This window comes from Barbus barbus (assembly GCF_936440315.1).
Source record: "Barbus barbus genome assembly, chromosome: 19".
Lineage (NCBI taxonomy): Eukaryota > Metazoa > Chordata > Actinopteri > Cypriniformes > Cyprinidae > Barbus > Barbus barbus.
The window spans coordinates 19458139-19479135 of NC_136747.1; the positions used below are offsets into that span (position 1 = coordinate 19458139).

Consider the following 20997-nt stretch of genomic DNA (forward strand, 5'->3'; position numbering starts at 1 on the left):
GTTTTCTAAAAATTGCACCGTCAATTAGGCTGTCTAAAAACGTATTTTTTGTGAGCGTGTCTATTTCTATTTTATTTTCATTTTGCAGTGAAACTGTGTCTCGAGGCTTTATTTGACTGTGGCTCCATCTCGTGGAGAACTGAGAGCGCGCCACCTGCAGTGACGAATAATCCCTAACCCTCATTGGACACTTTTACACGTGCGGCATACATTCATCACGATTCACTGCAAATATTTTATTTTTAATGCCATCAGCAACCTTTTTTTCTTCCGTTTTAAATAGATACTTTAATTAACTTTGGTTAACACTGTTCTTTTGCAAATGCAGCAGCATCTCACCTGATCAGGTGTATTCTAGAGGAAGTAAACTGTGGTAGAGGATGGGGGTGGTCTGTGGGCGGAGTCTTTCCTGCTGTAACCTCAGTATGCAAATAAACATTTTTTTTTTTTTTTTTTTTTTTAGTGGAGCTAGGATTTACGAAAAGTATGGAATTGCCATCATCTGCACCTGCTAGTGGGGTTAACTAAATAGGTTACATAATAATAACAGGTTAATGTAATAATAACTTAATAGGAGTGGAGCAGAAAGATTTTGGGGCGCATTTATGGCGGAGAATCCAAACTCTAGACCTGTAATGACCACCGTGAGCAGCCCTTACCTGGAATGTGGGAATTCAAGCACAGGAACCTCGTGGTACGACAAAGAGTCCGTGCTGAGCCTGTCTAAATACCTCATCTTTGTGGAAGTGGTGAGTACTTTACTAAAACTTACATTCAGTTAAAATGGGCAATTGAGGAAGAAAACCAATAGGCTTGCTTGTCGTGAAGAATTTTTGTTTGTGGTGAGGGAAACGTTTTTACTGTTGTTTTTTCTCTTATCTTTAAATTTTTCCCCTGGAATTTGCACAAGTAGAATAGCGCTTTGTTGAGGGCCATCACGTGCGCTGGACTGTGTGGTTGCTAGGCAACCGAATGTGGGCTATTCTCCTCTCCAAAACGAAGTTATGCAGCACTGTTTACCTCAGTGACTTAAGGAAAATGTCCATTCGACGTCGTTCGTGTTAAAAGACATTTTAATATTGGAATTGTGAAAATTGCACGGTGTAAATTCATACACCTTTAAATCAAATCAGGTTATTTGTCAACAATGGGTTGCATGTTGATTTTAGTTTATCGCATATTTTTCTAACGTGTTCCCTTTTGCCATTAAAAAGCAAGTGTTCTGTTTTGCAAGAGACACAGCTAGCCTGTAGCAACTGTAAAAACGCCTACCAATGCATTCAGGAGGAAGTAAGTTAGTAGTGACTGGAGGGCTTCTAGTCTACACTGCATGCATATTGAGGCTTTGTAATCTTATATTTGTACAGATATGGACACCTAATTTGTAGCCCTCATTATGTGAGCTGCAAAGTCCCCATAACACACTTATATGGAGAGTTCAACTTATTTGTGCAAGAAGCGATTTCCCCCTTTTTGTTGATTCTAACTTGAACCTGGCAGTGGAACTCATTTTTGATGCGTGTGATTGTGGTCGTTGTGAATGTTCCTCTTTCTGTTTCAATGCAGGGAAGATAAGGCCAATGAATAGCAGAGGAAGTGAGATTGTAATGAGCTATGGCTGGTTTAATCCAAACGACCCAATAACCCAGTTTTGAACAAGTAGAGGACTCTGCTCTTATAGTTTAAATTCAGTTCAGGTTTGCCACAGCCCATGTCTCAAATACACCTTTTTCAGATATGTGAAAGATACTACAAATTGGCATTTTAATGACGTAACTTTCCGTTAAGGTCTAGGCTGTTTATGTCCTTTATATTATAGGCTATAAATAAGAATTACATTTTTAAAAACTGAACTGAAAAAAAGTAACTTCTATATGGACAGGAATGGTAAAATAAAGGCAGAGGCTATTTGCACTAAGTGCAAATAACTATTTTTTAGTGATAGATGCTATTTACACTGTGCAAATAGCTAGATTCTATTTACACTGTTAAAATAGCAGGATTTTCTGCTATTTATACTACTTATTGCAAATAGTGGCAATTATCTGCACCTCAGAATTGTAGTACATTATAAAACAGTATGCAATAATAACTTATTGAGTTTAAATTATAATTTTAATTCAAATTATTAAATGGATGCCACCTTATTGGGACAAAAGCCCTCCCTACACCTACCCTAACCCTAGCCGATAGTTTATTTTCATCTTTTTGATTATTTCCTTCATTTTTATTAAAAATTAAAGCTTTTCTGATGTGATTTGAAATTTGAAAAGCGAGGGGGAAAAAAGTTCACCAAAAGGTGGGTTCGGACCCGGGTCGATCGCGTCAAAAGTAGTATGACACACGCTTTACCATCTGGCACCAGAGCTGAGGATTGGCATCGGTCTTTTGTAATGTTGACTAGCCCAATCACACATCGGTGGGCAGAGTTAGTGTAAATAGCTTCTGCCAACAAGGTGGGCTATTTGCACAAAGTGTAAATAGACACTCCGTAAAATAGATGAATGATCATAATGTCCTACAACTGTGGTTCTCAAACACCACTGTTGGGGACAAGGGGACAAAACAAGCATTAAAATAAGCTACTTAAAACCAAGATTTTCAATAATAACTAAACATCGAGATGTCTTATTTTAATAACTGTTTTCTTTTCTTCAAGGAAAAGGGTTCTTACTGTCTAGAAAATTCTGGAATTATAATTGAAAAAAGTGCATAAAGAAATCTAAATTGAGAAAATCTTATAGCTCCGTTGCCATTTTCATTATGAATATACATTTTTGTCATTGTCAGTTTCTAAAATATTTTTTGGTAGAAATTTTGAGTAAAAAAATAAAAATTACCCTTACCCTTAATCCTTATCTAGTAAATCACAAATGACTGGAAAAGTCATAAAGTCTTTGAAAATAGTTGTGGACAGTGAGAGGTCAAAAAGAACCACTGAGAACCACTGCCCTCCAGAATTTCTATTTAAGTTTTCCAGCAGATTAAATATTTGAAAACAACAGTAATTTTTTTATTCTTCAGATTTTGGGCCTGCTGGTATGGGCACTGATTGCAAGCACAGAATATTTCCAGTTTTCCCCATTTGGATGGGTGATGTTTGTGACTGTCTTCTATTGGCTTCTCACCCTCTTCCTCCTCATCATCAAACTGGCCAATGGACAAATCCGACAAGTTCCCTGGTCTGCATTGGTAGGTGCACTTCTGTACAGTTCTATAGTTGATTTCGGTCTCTACAAAGCGGTAGAAAAAGGATGCCATGATGGTATGCACAAATAGTTCTGCATTTTCATTTAGAAAAACAGGTCTAAACTTACCCAAATTACCTTAGTGACTTTCAAAAATCAATGTGGCTAAATGTTAAGGAACATGTTGTGTTAATTGTCTTAAATAATTGTAGTTCTGTCTCTGAAATCCTAGGTTCTCATTTTTAACTGCACTGCGGCTTTACTGTACACGTCAGCTGCTATTGTTGAGGCAACGTTGGTGAATAAGGGGGTCAGAGGACGTCATGATTTCAACTGTTGGGCGGCATCGACGGTAATTATCAGTTTGAAGTACACAAAGGCTGTAAACTACTTTGAGGGGAATATATATTTGTGGTCAACTGATAATTATTAATTGCTCTCCCCTGCCCAGAATATGTGGTTACATTTTCCAAAGTTAAATTTAATTTCCAAGTAAAATACTTTTTTTTTTTTTTCCATTTACTTGGATCAGATTTTTTTAATGCTTGACTCTTTTTCTCTTTTCTAGTTTTTTGCATTCCTAGTATCTCTGAGTTACGCAGGCAGTGCGTTCTTCAGTTACAAATCCTGGCACAGAGGAGATGAATAAATTGTGCTGGATTGTAGTTTTTAATCGAATGTGAAAAATATGACATCCTATTATTGTTCAGGTATGGACTAAACTTGAAAAAATATTTAATGCCAATGACTTTCTTGTATATTAAAAATAAAGAAATGTATGTTTTGCTCTGTATGTATTTGCAACAATTCTACACAGATCTGTCTAATGCACAAAAGATATTTTGATATATTTTACATGCAAAATTTACATTATATTAGCTTTATTGAATGGAGTTTTATCATAAGGCTCATTGACAGTCTGTGAATGGATAGGCATACAATGTTTCACGTGTGCTTTGAATGTGCCTTTTAATGTTGGTCATGTTTGATAATCCAAAATTATGTTGAAAATCCTCATGATGTTTGGACTTACCTGACTGAAAGCCTTGTATTTCTAGTGTCAAATTAAAGCTGTCATTATTTTGTCCTTTGAAAGCAGATCTGATGTAGCCTACTTCTTATAGGCTAAATGTCAAACTCGTATTATGGTTGTAATAAAACAACATACATTTGGTATATATAGAAGGTAAATTGCATAATTATACAAACTAGAAGGGGAAGTTCACAAAAGTGCATCTCCCACACAAAATCAAAAATGTGTTTAATATGGGAATATGTGATGAGAAACATGCTGAATTCTTCATCTAGTATGTCATAATGTGTTCCAACGAATTGTGATTCATGCTCTCATCTATTGAGATACAATATTACTTGTGAAATTGAGCAACGGCAGTAAATTGTCTCAGATGCAGTTTCCTGACCACATCGTACTAGACACGCGCGCTTTGTGGAGCGCTCTCGTGTGGTGTGGCGTGGCGTCGCGTCGTTTGCAGTATATTGTTATACATCCACTGAACGATGATGGGGATTTTATTTCTGGAATACTTGCAATCAAAACAAGGAATTCTAAAGGTCGCTCAGCTTGTAAGTATTCCTTACCTACACCTATGTCACATGACAATATCAGACTACAGAACACGCCTTTCCGCGTTTGCCAATTATATTAAACTATTATGCATCGTAAGTTACTATAGTACTAGCACAGAAACAGCATTGTGTTTGTATGTGCAGGTGATTCTCCTGGTAGCGTTCGCGTGCGTTCGGTCCACGTGGTACATCAGTTTCTACTCTTACGGGTTCTTTGAAGGGGTCACACTCGGTTACTCCATCACGGTCGCCGTTTTTCTATTCTTGACTGTATTTGGGGTTCCGAAAAGGGCTTCATTTGTGAACTGGACGATAGCCGTGAGTATTGTTACATATAATAATTTCTACTCCATTTCAGATCACTATTCATACACAAGCTCACAAGTAAATGATAAGTCGTTGACTGATAACGTCCTTGGACTTTTGATATATCAAACCCATTAAGCTTGTGTGATTTTTAGACACGCTCCAACAAACAAGCAAAGATGTTAAGTTGTTTTTGAAACAAGGTAGCTAGTCTGTCCGAAGCTAGTTACCAGCTGTATTTTTCTACCAGGGAAATCAAGGTTTTAGTTCAGTGCATATATAAAGGAAAAATTGTAAATTATCAAAACATGTATGATAATTGTCAAAAAGTTATGTTTAAAATGATTTATATAGAGTATAGCATGTTAAACGAGCAGACATGTCACTTTTCCATATTTGTTACCACATCAACTGCAAACCACATTATAATCATGATTTAGTGTAACTGTATATGATTATGCACGTTCTGATGAAGAATATCATTGTTTGTTCTTCAAGGAGTTTGTGCTTGATACACTGGGATTCATCTTCATCTCCACTGGTTCCATTGTAGCTGCTGTGAAGTCTTATGACACCCCTATTCTGGTTGCTGCCTCGGTAAGGCCTTAATCACAGTAAATGTTTATCAGCTTAGCCTAGTTTTATTACAGTCAATCAAACTTGTAAAAAAAGATTACAGTAAAAAGAAAATGAAACTAAAATATATATCAAAGACTGGTTTTGAGGTGGTCTCATTTTTGCAGCATTTCATTTCCATGACAGCTTGTAATTGTGTCACACTGATTATATTGTAAACTTTTCTGGCGTTTGTTTTTCAGGTGTGTGGTCTTCTGGCCTCATATCTCTTAGTTGTAAGTGTGATACTTTCACTTGTTGCTGCACGCCGCTCACAACCCGAGGGTAAGTTAGGAGCTGAGCGTGTTTTCAGTGTGTATTTCAACATATTAGATAAACTGAACATAGCTGGATCTGCAAAACATTTCAGGTGCTTTTGAATCCTGAACTGATTATCTGAAATAATGCATTTCTGTTCCAGGTCCACCAATATAAAAACATTGTCTTGGTAGTTATAGTGGTTCTTGTGAAACTGCCCTCAACACCGAAGAGCATGGATGGGGAATTGATAAAGGGTATTGTTGTTTTAGTAAATTTACATAGAATAGAATATCATTTATTGCACACATGGTTTATTGCAATTAGATGGTTTTAATACTATAATTACTATATAATATAATCCCCTCCAATAATTTGCCAAATGGCCTTTATTTTCAATTTAATGTTATAATAGTCTCAACACTGTTTTGTTAATAATTTGTTTAGAAAATGTGTTATTACTAAAAAATATTTTCCTGAGCACTTTTGTAATGTTAGTTGGTTTGGTGGCCAAACTTGTTTATCTAATGCTTTATGAAAGAGAAATGAATGTTGAGAAATAAAAAATAAATATACAGTTTGTCAAATGTTGAACCGTTTGGAACTTCTGTTCCAAAGAAGGTCGGTTTTTGCTGAGATCTTAGACTTCCTGCGTCATAACGGTCTCAACCCACACAAAAGAACGTCAGAGACCGCAGCCATTCCCAATAAATACAACTTTAATAGAATGATTACAGACCTGATCCAGAGAAACATCACTACATCTTGTGAAATTAAAGGACCATATTAGCGTATGTTTATTCCTCTGCCTCTGCCACCTCTGCCTCAACCCCCCTCCTTTCCCATCCCGGTACTAATTTCTAGCCGTTAAAGTCTCTAAACAGACTAATCTCCTGCTGAATTTACTCATTTTTCTCAAACTCCCGCACACGCGCACACACACACACACACCGATGAAAAGACAGTAATACTGATCGTGTTTGCATGATCTCTAGTGCATCCATTAATAAACAGTGCCATAACCGGCTGTAGTTGAAATATGAGAACAAACATACACAGAAACATCCAATTTTCAAGCTCTTGTGAACATAGAAAACAAACAAACAAACTAAATTTTTTACACCGGACATAGTTGTCAGTCCCATCAATAGTCTTGATCAGCAGTTACACAGACGACTTCATAAACCATGGCTAAGCTAAAAACTCTCTTGATCTCCAGTTAAATGTACTACTCTGCTACAATCAGCATTGTAAGAGATCATTTTCAGTGTCATTGCCTACTATTGTGTAATAGTGCAATATTTAGATACTTTTAATTGTACGCAACAGATGACATCAATCCAACTTGGTGAATCTGTTGACAGTTTAACAGCAGCAAAAAAGGGGTTATGGATATTACAAAGCATTGAAATCATGTCAGTATTTGTGTTCTGGTCCTGTGATCGATACACTTAAGAATAGGCCAGGTATTGAGAATGCTAAAGATAAACACCAACACAAGGTGACCACATCCAATGAATCGTTTGATCGAATCTCTCTGACTGAAATGTGATGCTTCCCTTTATTTTTATTTCATATATTTGTTCAGATGAGGCTAAGACATTTAGATCAGTAAAAATGTGCATTTGTTTATCAGAAGCTGAGTGACTTTTACTTTAGTCGAACAGGATCCTTCATGTAAGATAATTCACTACCGAAAGCCATATAAATACAGTTCATAAGTTCACAAACCCCTTCCACTTTCTAATTCGGACTTCATCCTACATCCCCACTTCCTCTCTAATCCTCTCTTTTAGTGTCCAATGCAGATCTACTGTCCTTCATTTCTACGACAACCCTGTCTCTATGGTTTTTTACAGATCCATCCGCTGTACATGTGTGCGTGTGGAGACAGACATAGCAATCGCAATTTGCCCGACATGCAGCTTCAAGTCACTGTCCGTACAAGGAATAAACAGGAATAAATCCCCCTTCTGAACAAGATCAAGAGGAAGAGTGAGGGAGAGGAAGGGAGGAGAGGTGGCAGAAGGGAGGCAGGTTTGGGGGGGCGGAGAGAGCAGTGTAAAGAGGAGGAGCTTGCCGGTGAATAATCCATGCCTCTCATTCAGGATTCGTCATTTTCGGCAGGGGGCGTGGTTGCGTTAGGGGCTGAGGAGTCCAGGTCGGATTTGTTAGCGATCCGGTCCAGTTCAGCCTGGACATCTGTCAACCCCAACTTGGAGCCTGAGAATGAAAAAGATAAGATCAAACTGAATTTGTATGAGTATGTTGGCCAAAATTCAGATCATGTTACTTGAAAGCAGTATTAACCTATGCTTTAAAAGAATATTTTGGGTTCAATCCAAGTTAAGCTTTATCGACAGGATTTGTGGCATAATGTTAGTTACCACAAAATATTTTGACTTTAATAATTTAATTCCTTGTTTTCTTAGGAAAAAAAAAAAAAAAACAGGATTATGGGTGAAAGGAGGAAAATGGGAACAGTTCTTGGGAAATTTTAAAGTCAATTAAATTTTGCGCATTATGTTGCCATTGTAAAATTGGATATAACTTTACACATAAAATGTAAGTAAGAGACTTCGCATTTCGTGGTTTTATATTAACATGCATATTGTTCACATTATGTGGCCCAATTCACTTCTATTGCAAGTGCCTTAATGGAACCCTGAGTTTAGATTTTTTAAAGAAAAGAAGGGACAAATTTAAATATATTTTGTGGTAGTAAACATTGTGTTTGTCGATTGAGATTGACTTTTATTAAACCCAGAATATTCCTACATCCTGAGAAGAAGTGACAATACACTTAAAACCTTAGCGTGTCAGTGTTTGTGAGTCTGTGAGTGAACTATTAGCACAAGAGCAAGTGGGAAGCCCAAGTAAGAAAGAGCCTTTGCTTTTCAATGTTAAGCAAAAAAAAAAAAAAAAAGAAATTTTTGAGCCTGAAGGAGAAAAGTAAATACATAGCGATGGAATGAATGGAGATGACAGACTGTCAATGAACCTTCACACAGACTCGCACACGCATTCAGGTTGAAAACTGCTTTTTTTTTTTAAATAAGGAAAATCCAGCCAACACAATAACATTAAGCATGCAGTAAAAATTTTACTAATTGACCATTTGCATATTTAGTGCTTCAAAAGGTATAATTAACAATGCAAAGAGAATGTTCATTCAGAAATTATGCTTTAAGCCAAACAAAAGGTTTTGATCTGATGGGAATGTTATCACTGTTTAAAGGCTTATGTCTTAATTCCACTAATTATGTGCTAACAATTAGCCCTGCAGCGATTGTGGATTGTAACTTAAATTAGTTTGCAAGACCTTGGTTTTGACATGATTCTCTGCCTTTACAGTGCAGGCACCATACAAACCCATCATTGAATTATTGTCATCCATGTTTACATATTTGGCAGACACTTTTATACAAAGCAACTTACATTGCATTGTAGGTATACGTATATACCTAGGAATATGTTTTTTTTCAATTCATGCATTCACCAGCAGTTTCCTGCTCCAATATAGTGCAACTTAGAAGAGGTGCAGTCACACTAGACTTTGTAACCTTCTGAACCAATCTATGATGATGTCCGAATCAACCAACTGAAGACATTTGACCAACAGAACATCTAAATGTCCCAGACCGAACACAAACTTGCTGCGTATTTTGCAGTGTGGTGGGGTCAGAAGTAATTTCGCATTCACAAAGCCTAGTGTGACCTCACCTAAAGATAAACTTCACCTGGGGTAAAATTATTTACTTAAGCAAATACTGTTCAAAAGTGTGGGGTCAGTAAGATTTTTATTAGGGGCCAAGCACCGAAGGTGTGTAGGCACCTATTGTAATCGTTAGCGTTCTTATTCTTCTTCTTCTTCCGTTTCTTCCGCCGGAAGTCAATGGCAGCCCATAGAACCGATTGCGGGAAAGTTGTAAAATTTGGCACACTGATAGATGATAGTGTCAATAGTAACCACACTAAATTTGGAGTCTCTAACTCAAAATCTCTAGCACCACCACTTGTCAAAAAATTTAATTTTGAAATGCTAATAACTTTTGAACCATAAGCCACAAAATAAATTCTTTTTTCCTCTGAATCCTTGGCTCAAGTCCAAAATCGTAAGGTTTAGTTTTTTGGCTATCTTCAATTGTTCGTAAAAACCTACTTTGTCGAACTCGTCCTAGACGATTTGGCCGATTCTAACCAAAATCGGCTCAGCTCATCTACAGACCATGGAGGCAAAAAGTTATGGAATTCAAGTCAATTCGTCCCAGCGTTCTCGAATACCACACTAACGAATTCGCCAAAAAGCACGCAAAAATGGATCTGAGGCTATATCTATATGGGGAAGTCGTGGCCTAATGGTTAGAGAGTCGGACTTGTAATCCGAAGGTTGCGGGTTCAAGTCTCCGGCCGGCAGGGATTGTAGGTGGGGGGAGTGAATGTCCAGCGCTCTCTCCACCCTCAGTACCACGACTGAGGTGCCCTTGAGCAAGGCACCGAACCCCCAACTGCTCCTCGGGCGCTGCAGCATAAAATGGCTGCCCACTGCTCCGGGTGTATGTTCTCGGTGTGTGTGTGTTCACTGCTGTGTGTGTGCACGTTGGATGGGTTAAATGCACGAATTCCGAGTATGGGTCACCATACTTGGCTGAATGTCACTTCACTTCACATATCTCCGCAAGGGTTTGGCGTATTGACACGAAACTTGGTGTATGTTATAACAAGCATGACCTGAGGCTACCTGCAGTGTTTCGGCGCTGTGCCACCTAGTGGTCAGGAGATATGAAAAATGCATATTTTTGCTTATAACTTGTGAATGATTTGGCCAAAAATCACAAAACTCATTGGATTCGGAGCATCATGCCGAGTCAAACCATATCCAATTTTCCCATGTCAGCCATTTTGGGCGTCGGCCATGTTGAATTTTGTAGTAAAATGCTATATTTTACGAACGAATTAACGTATCGTTACTAAACTTGGTATGGGTCATCAGCACAAAGGAACCTGAGAAGTTTCGAAGCAGCACCACCTAGTGGTAAAATCTAATTTTCACATGCTTATAACTTTGGGTGGGGTTGACTTATTTTCACAGGGATTTTTGCCGAGTCCATCGATACCAAACTTCCCAGGTTTAGCCTTATGGTTTGTGCTACGTTGCATTGTAGCGCTTAAAAAAACATCTGGCAATGTCTTAGAAACCGTTACTCCGATCGACACGAAACCACCGTAGGAAGTTCGAAAAGTATACACCAATGCCCAATTGCCAAAATTGATAGTAAGTGGCACAAAAATTCAAACAAACTCAACAGTCAGTCATTTTTCATCTACTTACACACAAATATGTCTATAACTCCAAAACAAAATGAGACTTTCACCAAATTTGACACGCACATGTATGGGCACACTCTAACGACACGTAAAACATTTGGTGGGATTGTGCCTCTTGGTGGCGCTATAGTTGAACAAAACATGAAATTGCCATTGACTATAATGGAGTTTTATGATATAAAATGCTATATTTTACGAATGCATTGGTGTACCATTCCGAAACTTTATATGTACCATGACCTGAAAGTACTCAAAATGTTTTATGACAGTGCCACCTTGTGGTCAATTTATAATGACGTCAAATAAATTCTTATAGCTTTCTGTGAATTTTGCCTATTGTAATGAGACTGGTATTAATAGATTCCTTGGGTCATGCTGAGAACAGTGATACCAACGTGGCCATAGTCAGCCAAACTTCATCTCTGCTCTTTTGATTTTCTTTAAAAACCTACTTTTTCGAACTCCTCCTAAACCGTTGGTCCGATTTTCACCAAAATCGAATCATATCATCTTCAGACCATGCTGACAAAAAGTTATGGATTTCGTGTTAATAGACAAAACATACAAGTTTTCACATACCACAACAACGAATTTGAGTTATGATGCCAAAATGACACTCGAGGCTGTATCTCTGCAATGCTTTGGCATATTGACACCAATCTTTGTGTGTGCCATTGTCAACTCACACAGAACAGAAAAAAAAATCAAATACACTCATACATGGTAACATGGTCACAGTAAGAAAATCAGGGCACAAAAATGATGACTGGGAGAGGTCACTGTGGCCAATGAGGTACTTTACCTTTAATACACTCCCATAAAATCAAGCTGCATTATGGGTTCAAAAACAAATGAAGATGCAAAAGCATAATATGACAGGACACAAGAGAGTGAGCCATAAAACCACTGCACTTGCTGTTAGTTTTAGAGCTTGTAAGGTGAATGTTGAATCTGTAGAAAGCCTTAGTAGACATGTTAACAAATGTAGTTACTGCCAAACACTTTTTTTTTTTCACCATTTTAACTTTTAAAGGGATAGTTCATTAAAAAATTAACATTTACTTCTGTCATTTTAAACCTGTATGACTTGCTTTCTTCTCTGGAACACAAAATAGGATATTTTGAAGAGTGTTCAACTGTTTTTGTCCATATAATGAAAGACAATGGGGTCCAAAACAACAATAAACCCCTCTGACCTTCATTATATGGACAAAAACACTTGAGACATTCTAAAGTATCTTCTTTTGTGTTCCACAGAAGAACGAGAGTCATGCAGGTTTGGAGCAACATGAGGGTGAGTAAGTACAGACAATTTTGTGACAACACAGACAAGTTGTGTAAACTAATTTGCTCTGTTAAATCTTGTGTTAGATTACTGGGTTATTACTCAGTAATCTGATGCACTGTGGACAATAAGGGTGACAGCATGTCAGCTTGAATGATTAGTGGGGTTTCTAGCTGCACATGCAGAGGAGATTATCAAATATATTTATTTTACCGTCGCTGATGTCAAAGATCTGGGATGGGAGGATAAAGGTGCAGGAGAGGAGGGTGATGAGGACAATATGAAGACAAACAAACAAAAAGGGAGAATAGGGGACAAACTTCAATGACCTCACATGTGTACAACATGAACAAGACAAGATTTGAAGTGTTTTGAAGATAATAATCTCACAGACCTACTCCATCATTTGCAGCATATAGCCTCTATCATGTACTGTCCCAACACAACTCTTTCTGAAGCCTGCGTATTTTGAAGCCATGACCAAAAAAAGTAATGCTACTGCATCTTGAATTAGGTGATTACTGTAAATACCATATTCTGAGTTCCAGTGAGAGAACAAGATTAAGAAAATAAAATGACATTTTCTTCTCCATGTCATATATTTTATTCCTCTAAATTTTAGTAAATTACTGGTGAAAAAGTTATAGCGCATTGTGGTACTCTCTTGCAGCAGAGACTGACACGGAAGAGAAGAAATTGTTGAATTAAGTTGTTTTTTTGTGCACAAAAGGTATTCTCGTAGTGTCATAACATTACGGTTAAACCACTAATGTCACATGGACTATTTTAATGATGTCTTTACTAACTTTCTGGGCCTTGATTGTGGTAGCTGCGTTGCTGTCTATGGAGGGTCAGAAAGCTCTCGGATTTTATCAAACATTTCTTAATTTAATTGTGTTCCGAAGATGAACGAAGGTCTTACGGGTTTGGAACAACATGAGGGTGAATAACTGATGACAGAATTTTCATTTTTGGGTGAACTATCACTTTAAATTGCTTTAAAAACATTTTTAAAAAATCTTGGACACAAACCGGAAGGGTAAATCCCTTCTTATTGGTTAATGATGTAGTGAAAATACAAAACTGTTTAATCCTGCACGGTGGTACTGACAGAAGTCAACATGTGCCACCTGTTTCTGTTTTTGAAATACAAAACTCAAGCTCTCCAAGTCAAAACACTTCAAATTCCCCATGATAGTGGACACAGATATGAATGGAGGAGTGATATTGTCACAGAGGATCCTTCACCTGACTTGCGGACTGTTCCTGGTGTGTTGCTCCCTCCTCCTGTAGGTTGGCCGCCCGGGCCGGGTGAGCCTGCTTTCTTAGTCAACAGACTGTTGAAGAAGTTAGCCAGAACACCCTCACTGGTCTGACCTCCTGCCACAAGAAATGACAATAATTAGCACAACCATACAAGCTGAAACTTTAGCAGATACTAGCCTAAACTAGATTCAGGTTGCTACAAAACAGTAACATCTACCGAACCCTAAAATGGAATTAAAAACAATGTGTGTAAAGGAAAAAGTCGAAATGAAAGTCTGAAAAAAGTTCAGCTAAGAAACCAGCTTTAATCCCAACAAGCTCTTCTAATCCCCTCCAAATATGGCAGCAATTTTCCTATGATCTGAACCTAAGAGAGTTCTTATCTGCATCCTGAAACAATCTATGGAGACACTAAAAGTGTATTCACGATCACTGTTGCCCAAAACAAACAAGATTTTCACCCATAAGTCTAGACAAAAGCTTTGAGGATGGTATCTCATGTTGAAGGTCACATTCTTCCCAAGATGATAGGGTGGTGAAAATCATGAAACCAGATCCAGAGATTGGATGAAATAAATTCCCAAGAACTAGAAAGGTGTGACTCCAAAAGCTCTTGCTCCCAATAGTTGGAAAAATGCAGCCAAGGAGAGAAACTACAGGACGGAATGCAGAAGGAAAGAGGCCGAGAAAGATGGAGAGGAGTCGGAGGCATGCATCCTAAATATGGCGCACTCATACACACCTTTCATGTTGGGATCAATCTTCTTGGTACCTGATTGCATGGGCATGACATTTGCCACGTTAGCCGCCGCCGAACGGTTGGTTGTCCTTGGTGAGCCAGTGGGAGCTCTGTTTGTTGGGTCCTGTTACAGACACAAAGAAATGTTTTATAAAATGTAATAAAATAACAAACAAACAAAGAAAAAAAATTGTACGAGAGGATGACTAACAAAAGACTAAAGCTGAATGTTAAAAATTTAAATGAATAAATCGGGTTGGGTAAAAGTGTCTGTTAAATGAATACACTTAAATGCAAATGTCAGGTAGCAAGAAAAGTCTTTTTCCAAAACATGATTCAACAGGGAGTAACGCTGGGGGCTGAAATGTAAATCGAGCGCATGTAAAACACTCACCACTGGTCTTCCTGCAGTGACTGGAGGCTGTTTAGATAACAGAGACTGAGAGCAGGGCAAAAACAGAAATAATTCAGCGATTATTTCTTTAATACTCTGGCAATGATTTGTTTATCAAACAAGTTTCGTGGATTATTAACAAAACCTCTCAGCTTACTAGACTTACAAATACAGGGCTTGACAACGAGAGCATGTCAGTCACATTTGAGACTCAATATATTTGAGTGCGAACTGTAAAATATATTTAGGAGCATTGTGTTTTGTGAAATTTAAGGTATCTTAAATTGTACAAAAATCTGTACAAATTAGCATATTATAATGATTTCTGTAGGATCATGTGACACTTAAAAATAATAATGAGTAATGCTGCTGAAAAATCAAGAAATAATCATTTCTGATGATTATGTTATACAATATTATGCAATTACCTGCAACTTTAGTAGAAATACTTGGTCATCTTCAGCTTGAACTTCCTTCTCATGTACAAACTGGAAAGACATATCACAAACGAGCAATCGCTTTAGAGATTCCACAGTTAACTGCACATCCACTGGCAAAGATGGAATCAAGTGTGAACTCTTACCTTTCTAATTGGGGGTTTTACTATTACATCTTCAAAGTTGTCCTCTGCTTTCACTGTCTGGAAATTTTCATGCAGGATGGCGATCTTTTTTTCATTGTCCCATCCTGATGGACTGAAAATGAAAGTTAATAAACATTTAAAGAAACAAAACCATTTTACACCATTACACATTTCTATTTTATTAGCTTGTAAAAAAAAAAGTGGCATTTATTTCACATTACAAAGATTATGAACAATGCTGTACGCAATTGATTTTCATTTCATGTTGAATGTAATTCATGTGTTAGTGTGCCTTGGCATCCAAACACTTACATAAACACAGAGTCTTTCTCCACCACCTGAGCTGGGATGTTGAAGGGAAAGCCATATAACCTGTGAACGAGGTATTTATATAACAAGTCTAGATTTTTGTTCTCCTTCATGGATGTGTAAAGTAGTGCTGCTCCATCTGAAAGGTCACTTGTGAAGGAAAACAACAAGGTGAGCTTAAATTTAAGCAAAGAACATGCGAGCTCTTCACTTCGGCAATTTTTGGGAAGCAGCCATTATGGCGGGTCAGCAGATAATGTTACCACATTCCACTGCCAAGCAAACATGATGCACAAAAAAAATTACACTCTGAACACGAAAATAACCTGGCGTCCAGATGACTAAAATGTACAGGGTGAATTATATTCATCATTACAGCTTTGGTTTAGACGTGCTGATGTGTAAGGATACACTGCAAGCAGAAGCGTCGAATGTGAGACTGGATGAAGTCTAAGTGCTCGTCTTTATAATCGTGCTCCTTCTCCAAAGTGCTGATCGCATCACACTACACAGAGAGAGAATTATGAAAGGAAGACTCCATTAACATACTACTACATCCTTGCTTTGTAACTTGATATATTCGGGGCTTTTAGTGAAAGTAAAAGCAGAACCAACTTGGTAAACAATGACCAGGAATGGCAAGTTTATCTTATTCATTGAAATATGTGGGAGACCACATCAACAAAAACTGAGTTAAAAAAATCTAGTTAAAACCTAGAAATAAATTGCTTTGAAAATGTATTATTGAAAATGTATATTAATATTAATACAGAAGTGCTCAAAATGTTGAGGTAAGATATTTTTTGCTGAAAAATTAATACTTGTTTAAGCAAGCAAGCATTAAATTGAGTTGAAATGATAGTAAAAAGTTTATAACGTTTACTGTTTAATGCAATTTATCATTTATTAAGATTTCTATTGCAAATAAATGTTGCTTTTTCAAATTTTCTATTCAAAGAAATCCTGAAAAAAATGTATTCAGCTTCCACAAACATTAAGCAGCGCTAGTTTATTACATCAATAATAAAAAAATTAGCATATTAGAATGACTTCTGAATAATCATGTGACAATGAACACTGGAGTACTGGCTACTAAAAAAATAATCCTTGCAATCAGAGGAATAAATTACATTTTAAAATATATTGAAATATAAAACTACTTCAAAATGTAATCATTTTTCTCTGTATTACAGTAGGAAATATTTTATTGTATTTTTAGTCAAATAAATGCAGCCTTCATGAGCATATATGATGTTACGGCCAGAGTTATGTTTATTTGTGTATATCTTTCATTGATCCGGTTCTCTCTTTCCTAATAGGCTCCACCCCTGCGCACCTGCAGCCGGTTTAGTATCTAGGCTGGATAGACTATATAACACCGGAGTAAAGAGAGAAGAGCGCGGAACTTGAGGGATACGTTTGTTTTCCACAGCGGCGTGATCGATGTGATCACTGTCTTAGCTCTGTGAAGAGGTTGACGTTCACTGAGGGAGAAGGGCTTGAGAGGATTGACGAGGAGTCCTGTGCGCGTCATGATGTTTCCGCCAGCCGCTGTTCAGCTGTGTTTGAATGTTGTTTGTTTTTATGTTGCGTTGGTCTACGTCTGTCTATCTCTGTCCTTTATTAGTAGCCTGCTGATACGTGAGTTTTGATCCCATAATAAACTTTCAAATTGCCGTCTCGTCATCGCGTGTCTTTATGTTGCTCACCCCTTATAACGAGCACTTTAATAACGGGGTTCGTAACAATGACTTCTTTCAAAAAATTTAAAACTCGCCAAACTGTTGTAAATGCTTGCGCCATTGTAGCTGCTCTTATATAAATCAGGAACAGGAAGTTTGAGCAGGTGTACCTTAGTGCAGACCACCACTATAGGCAGGCCCAGGTTTTGTGTGAGCGCATTGTCTCCCAGGGGCAGCAGGACGCTCTCTTCCTCAGACTCAGGATTCCTTCTCTGGGGCACAGCTTCCAGGTCACTTCCTGGTTCCACGTATTCCTGAAACTGCTTCACCACTGCATACAAACACAGTTACATTCAGAGATATTTACTGTACTAACTGCAAACTCATTTATGCAAGTATAAGAACTGTAAGCACTGCCTGCAGCAATATATAGGACTATCACAGATCAAAATGCATCACCACACTAGATTATTCCTACAGGGTACTTAGCATGCAAACACACTCACAATCTAAACACACACAAAGACGCTACTCACATCTGTGCTCCAGCTCTCTCATGGTTTCAGGGGGAACTCTGAGCTTGTCCACAAAATCCCTCACAACGCTGCCCCATTTCTGCAGTGAATCGAGGGCCAGCCAGGGCCGGGACAGATCAACCACAAATAGAACCAGTGAGTCCTCCATGTTCTCTGTTGATACGGCGAATTTCTGCAGGCCTTTGTGGTACAGGTCCCCATCCAGCACCCATGCATTACACCGTGCATGATCTGACAAAAAGAGTTTGATTAGATTTAGCATGTCTGTATTGAATTACCTACTGTTGGTCATTAGGCTGCCTCTATACTAAGTATGACAGACGTCACTGATAATTATGCTTGACTGCTTGGGTTGGCAAAAATTCTATTTTGAAAACAGTAACCATATTTTTGCTTCAAGTTGACAAACAAAACATAAAAATTAATAAATTGCAAATTACACTAAATAATCTCAGTGCTCAGTTATGGCATCTTTTCTTATTTACATCCTACACTTTTCCATTTTAATAAAGGACATGACCAATCTGCTAAAACATTGCTGCAAAATACTGCAGTCTTAAAAACTGTTCAACGTTGATTGATTATAGTGGATGACAACCAGATTCTCTCATTCAGTGTCATTAGGTTACACATCCAACACTGGTTTATATATTGCCAGTATCGAACTCAAGACAACAATTTAATATTTACCATCGATATCATCATCGTGAACATTGAAATACAGGTACTCTAAGCCCCGACCCTTCATGTACTCTTCTACACTTTGTAGTTTGGCCACCAGGGTGGTCTTACCAGACCCCACCTCACCTGTAAAACAAGTCAGATTAACACACTGACAAATAATAAAAAAAATATTAAGAGCGTAGATGCATTTGGATCCTGAAAACAACATATATAATGCATATTTAATTATGTGATTATTTCTAATTGTATATTTAAAAAAATTATCAAACACATAGTACATGATCATGCTGCATTTCTCTGCTCTGTTTTTATACAAATTAGTCATGCAATTAATAAAAATAGGTGAATTGAGAATTGGTGGCAGTGTTTATAAAGCATAAAAATAAGTGAAAGCATATCAGTAATCTACAATAATATAAATAGTCTACAAAAATTTAGGTTTTGTATAAAAGATGCATTGCTGGGCAAAATAAAGTTGGAAGAGAAACATAGATCTCTGGATTTCTAATGATTTAAACAAAACAAAGGGTCAGAAATTAACCAGAGACTTGTGCCAAAAAATCCGCTGAAAGTGAAAAATGTATCACTTGAACTCAAAACTTTTCCCCCTTTTTTTTGTAGTGTCAGATATATTTCTGCCTTAATATATATTTATCTTCTGTTAAAATGGAGAATTTATGGAATTAATGTGAATTCGTATATTTGCCAAAGACAACACAGTGTGATATTCTATATTGTGATATTCACAGTGTGATATTAATAAAAACAAAGAAAAGCATAGTTGTTTGAAACAAAACAATAAAAACAAACAATATTATCTTAATATGGTAAGGAAAACAACATGGGCAAAATATAGTTAAAAAAACAGCTGTGAAAATAATTATAAATTATATTAATAAAGAAGTATTTTTATTTTTTTTAACTTTCATTCAACAGATTTTGCATGGCCATTTATCATGTCTGACGCCCTATGAGTAAAGCGCATCCATTGAAGCAGCAAACATGAGCCAATCACTGGCTGCGTCTCAAAAATTAGTGAGCTCCCTACCAAGATAGCATTTTTAGTCATCAGACGGCTAGACAACACTTTCTAGGCATCACTGACACATATACAGACTTTTCAGTATATAAAATGGTTCAAATGCAGCATCTTGTTCCTCAGAACACGCCTATGATGCTGTCTAAGTAGGCGGTATGGTAGATTTTAGGACACAGCCCCTGTCTGAGAGTGCGGATTATCTCTATTCACCAAACCCGACAGTCCGTACCATATTCAAATCGTTAAGACGAAATAAATGACCGATTATAAAAATACTGAGTAAATTTCACGAGACAGGCACAAATGTGTTTTGAGCGCGCGGTGTGTGACGGCGACGACTGGAGACAATGACGTGCGCCCAGCAACAATAACAGCACACTGACAATCACATCAGTTAAAACCCTTGCATTCAGCCAGCATTGTATGTTATTTATTAATAATGATAAATCGGATACAGATCAATAGGATGAAACAGAGCAGACATGAAACAGCAATTTTTGTGTGACAGAGGGGGAAAAAAACACCCACCCATAACAACCACATTCTTTCCTGACGGCAATTTTGATCGGGAGCGCGTCGACACCTCACTCAATATCGATGACCTGAACGCAGAGGAACACAGGGTGGCATTAGCTGTTAAATCACAACGCTTTATAGAGTATGCATCACTGCGATCATTGATTCAGACTGGCCTGTGTGTACCTGCCCGGCTGGGGCAATATGCAAGTTAGCGGCTAACAACCACCTAAAACCGCGTTCTGCACATACAGCCGAGATTGAATGGGGGATAAAAGAACCGGCTAGGCCTACCATAAATTCTGTCCGTCATCCTCCTCGGGGTTTTGGCTTTCGGAAGTGCTGTTATTTACATTTGTGCTAACCGATAGGAGTGTATTTCTGCCCGTCGTCGCCATCTTCGCAGGCTTGAGTGACACCCCTGAATGAGCCCCGGATGTGTCGCACAGAGCCGAGCGTTGCTTTTCTGCTGGGCGTGGACCACCGCGAACCGCAATCACTGCCGAAGCTCAGGTTAATAGAACAGAATAGAATAGGGTCATGAAAAAGGATATTTATTAGTATCTATGGTCCCATTATTACATCCATGGAAACTTTAAATTGCACAAAAGGTATTTATAGAGGAAAAAAGATTCTTTAGATTATTAAAATGTTCTTCACACTGAGAAAAAAATGTTTCTTT

The 20997-nt window shown here is 37.7% G+C and overlaps 3 protein-coding genes across 8 annotated transcripts; 2 read left to right on the top strand and 1 right to left on the bottom strand.

Moving 5' to 3' along the window:
- The first annotated feature begins 395 nt into the window (after positions 1–395).
- Positions 396–4688, top strand: LOC306885184 (MARVEL domain-containing protein 1-like). The gene is made up of 4 exons (XM_079441559.1): positions 396–749; positions 3025–3192; positions 3421–3540; positions 3757–4688. The coding sequence occupies exons 1-4, from the start codon at positions 606–608 to the stop codon at positions 3835–3837; spliced, it is 513 nt and encodes a 170-aa protein (XP_079297685.1). The 5' UTR covers positions 396–605; the 3' UTR covers positions 3838–4688.
- LOC306885185 (CKLF-like MARVEL transmembrane domain-containing protein 7) lies at positions 4394–6680 on the top strand. The gene is made up of 5 exons (XM_079441560.1): positions 4394–4772; positions 4920–5093; positions 5580–5678; positions 5900–5981; positions 6118–6680. Exons 1-5 carry the CDS (start codon positions 4707–4709, stop codon positions 6129–6131), a joined length of 435 nt encoding a protein of 144 aa, XP_079297686.1. The 5' UTR covers positions 4394–4706; the 3' UTR covers positions 6132–6680.
- Positions 6652–20736, bottom strand: LOC306885181 (cytoplasmic dynein 1 light intermediate chain 1-like). 6 transcript variants are annotated; one of them, XM_079441552.1, is made up of 14 exons: positions 20610–20723; positions 20328–20401; positions 18767–18883; positions 18077–18307; positions 17711–17871; positions 16270–16363; positions 15862–15997; positions 15550–15661; positions 15395–15454; positions 14967–15011; positions 14576–14696; positions 13816–13947; positions 12781–12799; positions 6652–8177 (listed from the first exon to the last, which is right to left on the bottom strand). In XM_079441552.1, exons 1-13 carry the CDS (start codon positions 20711–20713, stop codon positions 12792–12794), a joined length of 1395 nt encoding a protein of 464 aa, XP_079297678.1. In that variant the 5' UTR covers positions 20714–20723; the 3' UTR covers positions 6652–8177; positions 12781–12791. The 6 variants fall into 6 exon arrangements, with proteins under 6 accessions (XP_079297678.1, XP_079297676.1, XP_079297677.1 ...); XM_079441553.1 differs by having other exon boundaries at positions 6658–8177; positions 14606–14696; positions 20610–20736; XM_079441550.1 differs by lacking the exon at positions 12781–12799 and having other exon boundaries at positions 20610–20726.
- Between the last annotated feature and the right edge of the window lie 261 nt (positions 20737–20997).

Bases quoted from the DNA above. Each gene is read 5' to 3' on its own strand.
- LOC306885181 (XM_079441550.1), bottom strand. From the start codon at position 20,713: ATGGCGACGACGGGCAGAAATACACTCCTATCGGTTAGCACAAATGTA. The intron at 17,872-18,076 runs GTGAGTAGCGTC...GTTTGTATGCAG, and splicing joins GAGAGAGCTGGAGCACAGAT to TGGTGAAGCAGTTTCAGGAA. The intron at 15,662-15,861 runs GTAAGTGTTTGG...TTTCATTTTCAG, and splicing joins GAGAAAGACTCTGTGTTTAT to TCCATCAGGATGGGACAATG.
- LOC306885185 (XM_079441560.1), top strand. From the start codon at position 4,707: ATGATGGGGATTTTATTTCTGGAATACTTGCAATCAAAACAAGGAATT. The intron at 5,094-5,579 runs GTGAGTATTGTT...TTGTTCTTCAAG, and splicing joins TTGTGAACTGGACGATAGCC to GAGTTTGTGCTTGATACACT. The intron at 5,679-5,899 runs GTAAGGCCTTAA...TTTGTTTTTCAG, and splicing joins CTATTCTGGTTGCTGCCTCG to GTGTGTGGTCTTCTGGCCTC.
- LOC306885184 (XM_079441559.1), top strand. From the start codon at position 606: ATGGCGGAGAATCCAAACTCTAGACCTGTAATGACCACCGTGAGCAGC. The intron at 750-3,024 runs GTGAGTACTTTA...TTTATTCTTCAG, and splicing joins ACCTCATCTTTGTGGAAGTG to ATTTTGGGCCTGCTGGTATG. The intron at 3,193-3,420 runs GTAGGTGCACTT...CTGAAATCCTAG, and splicing joins AAGTTCCCTGGTCTGCATTG to GTTCTCATTTTTAACTGCAC.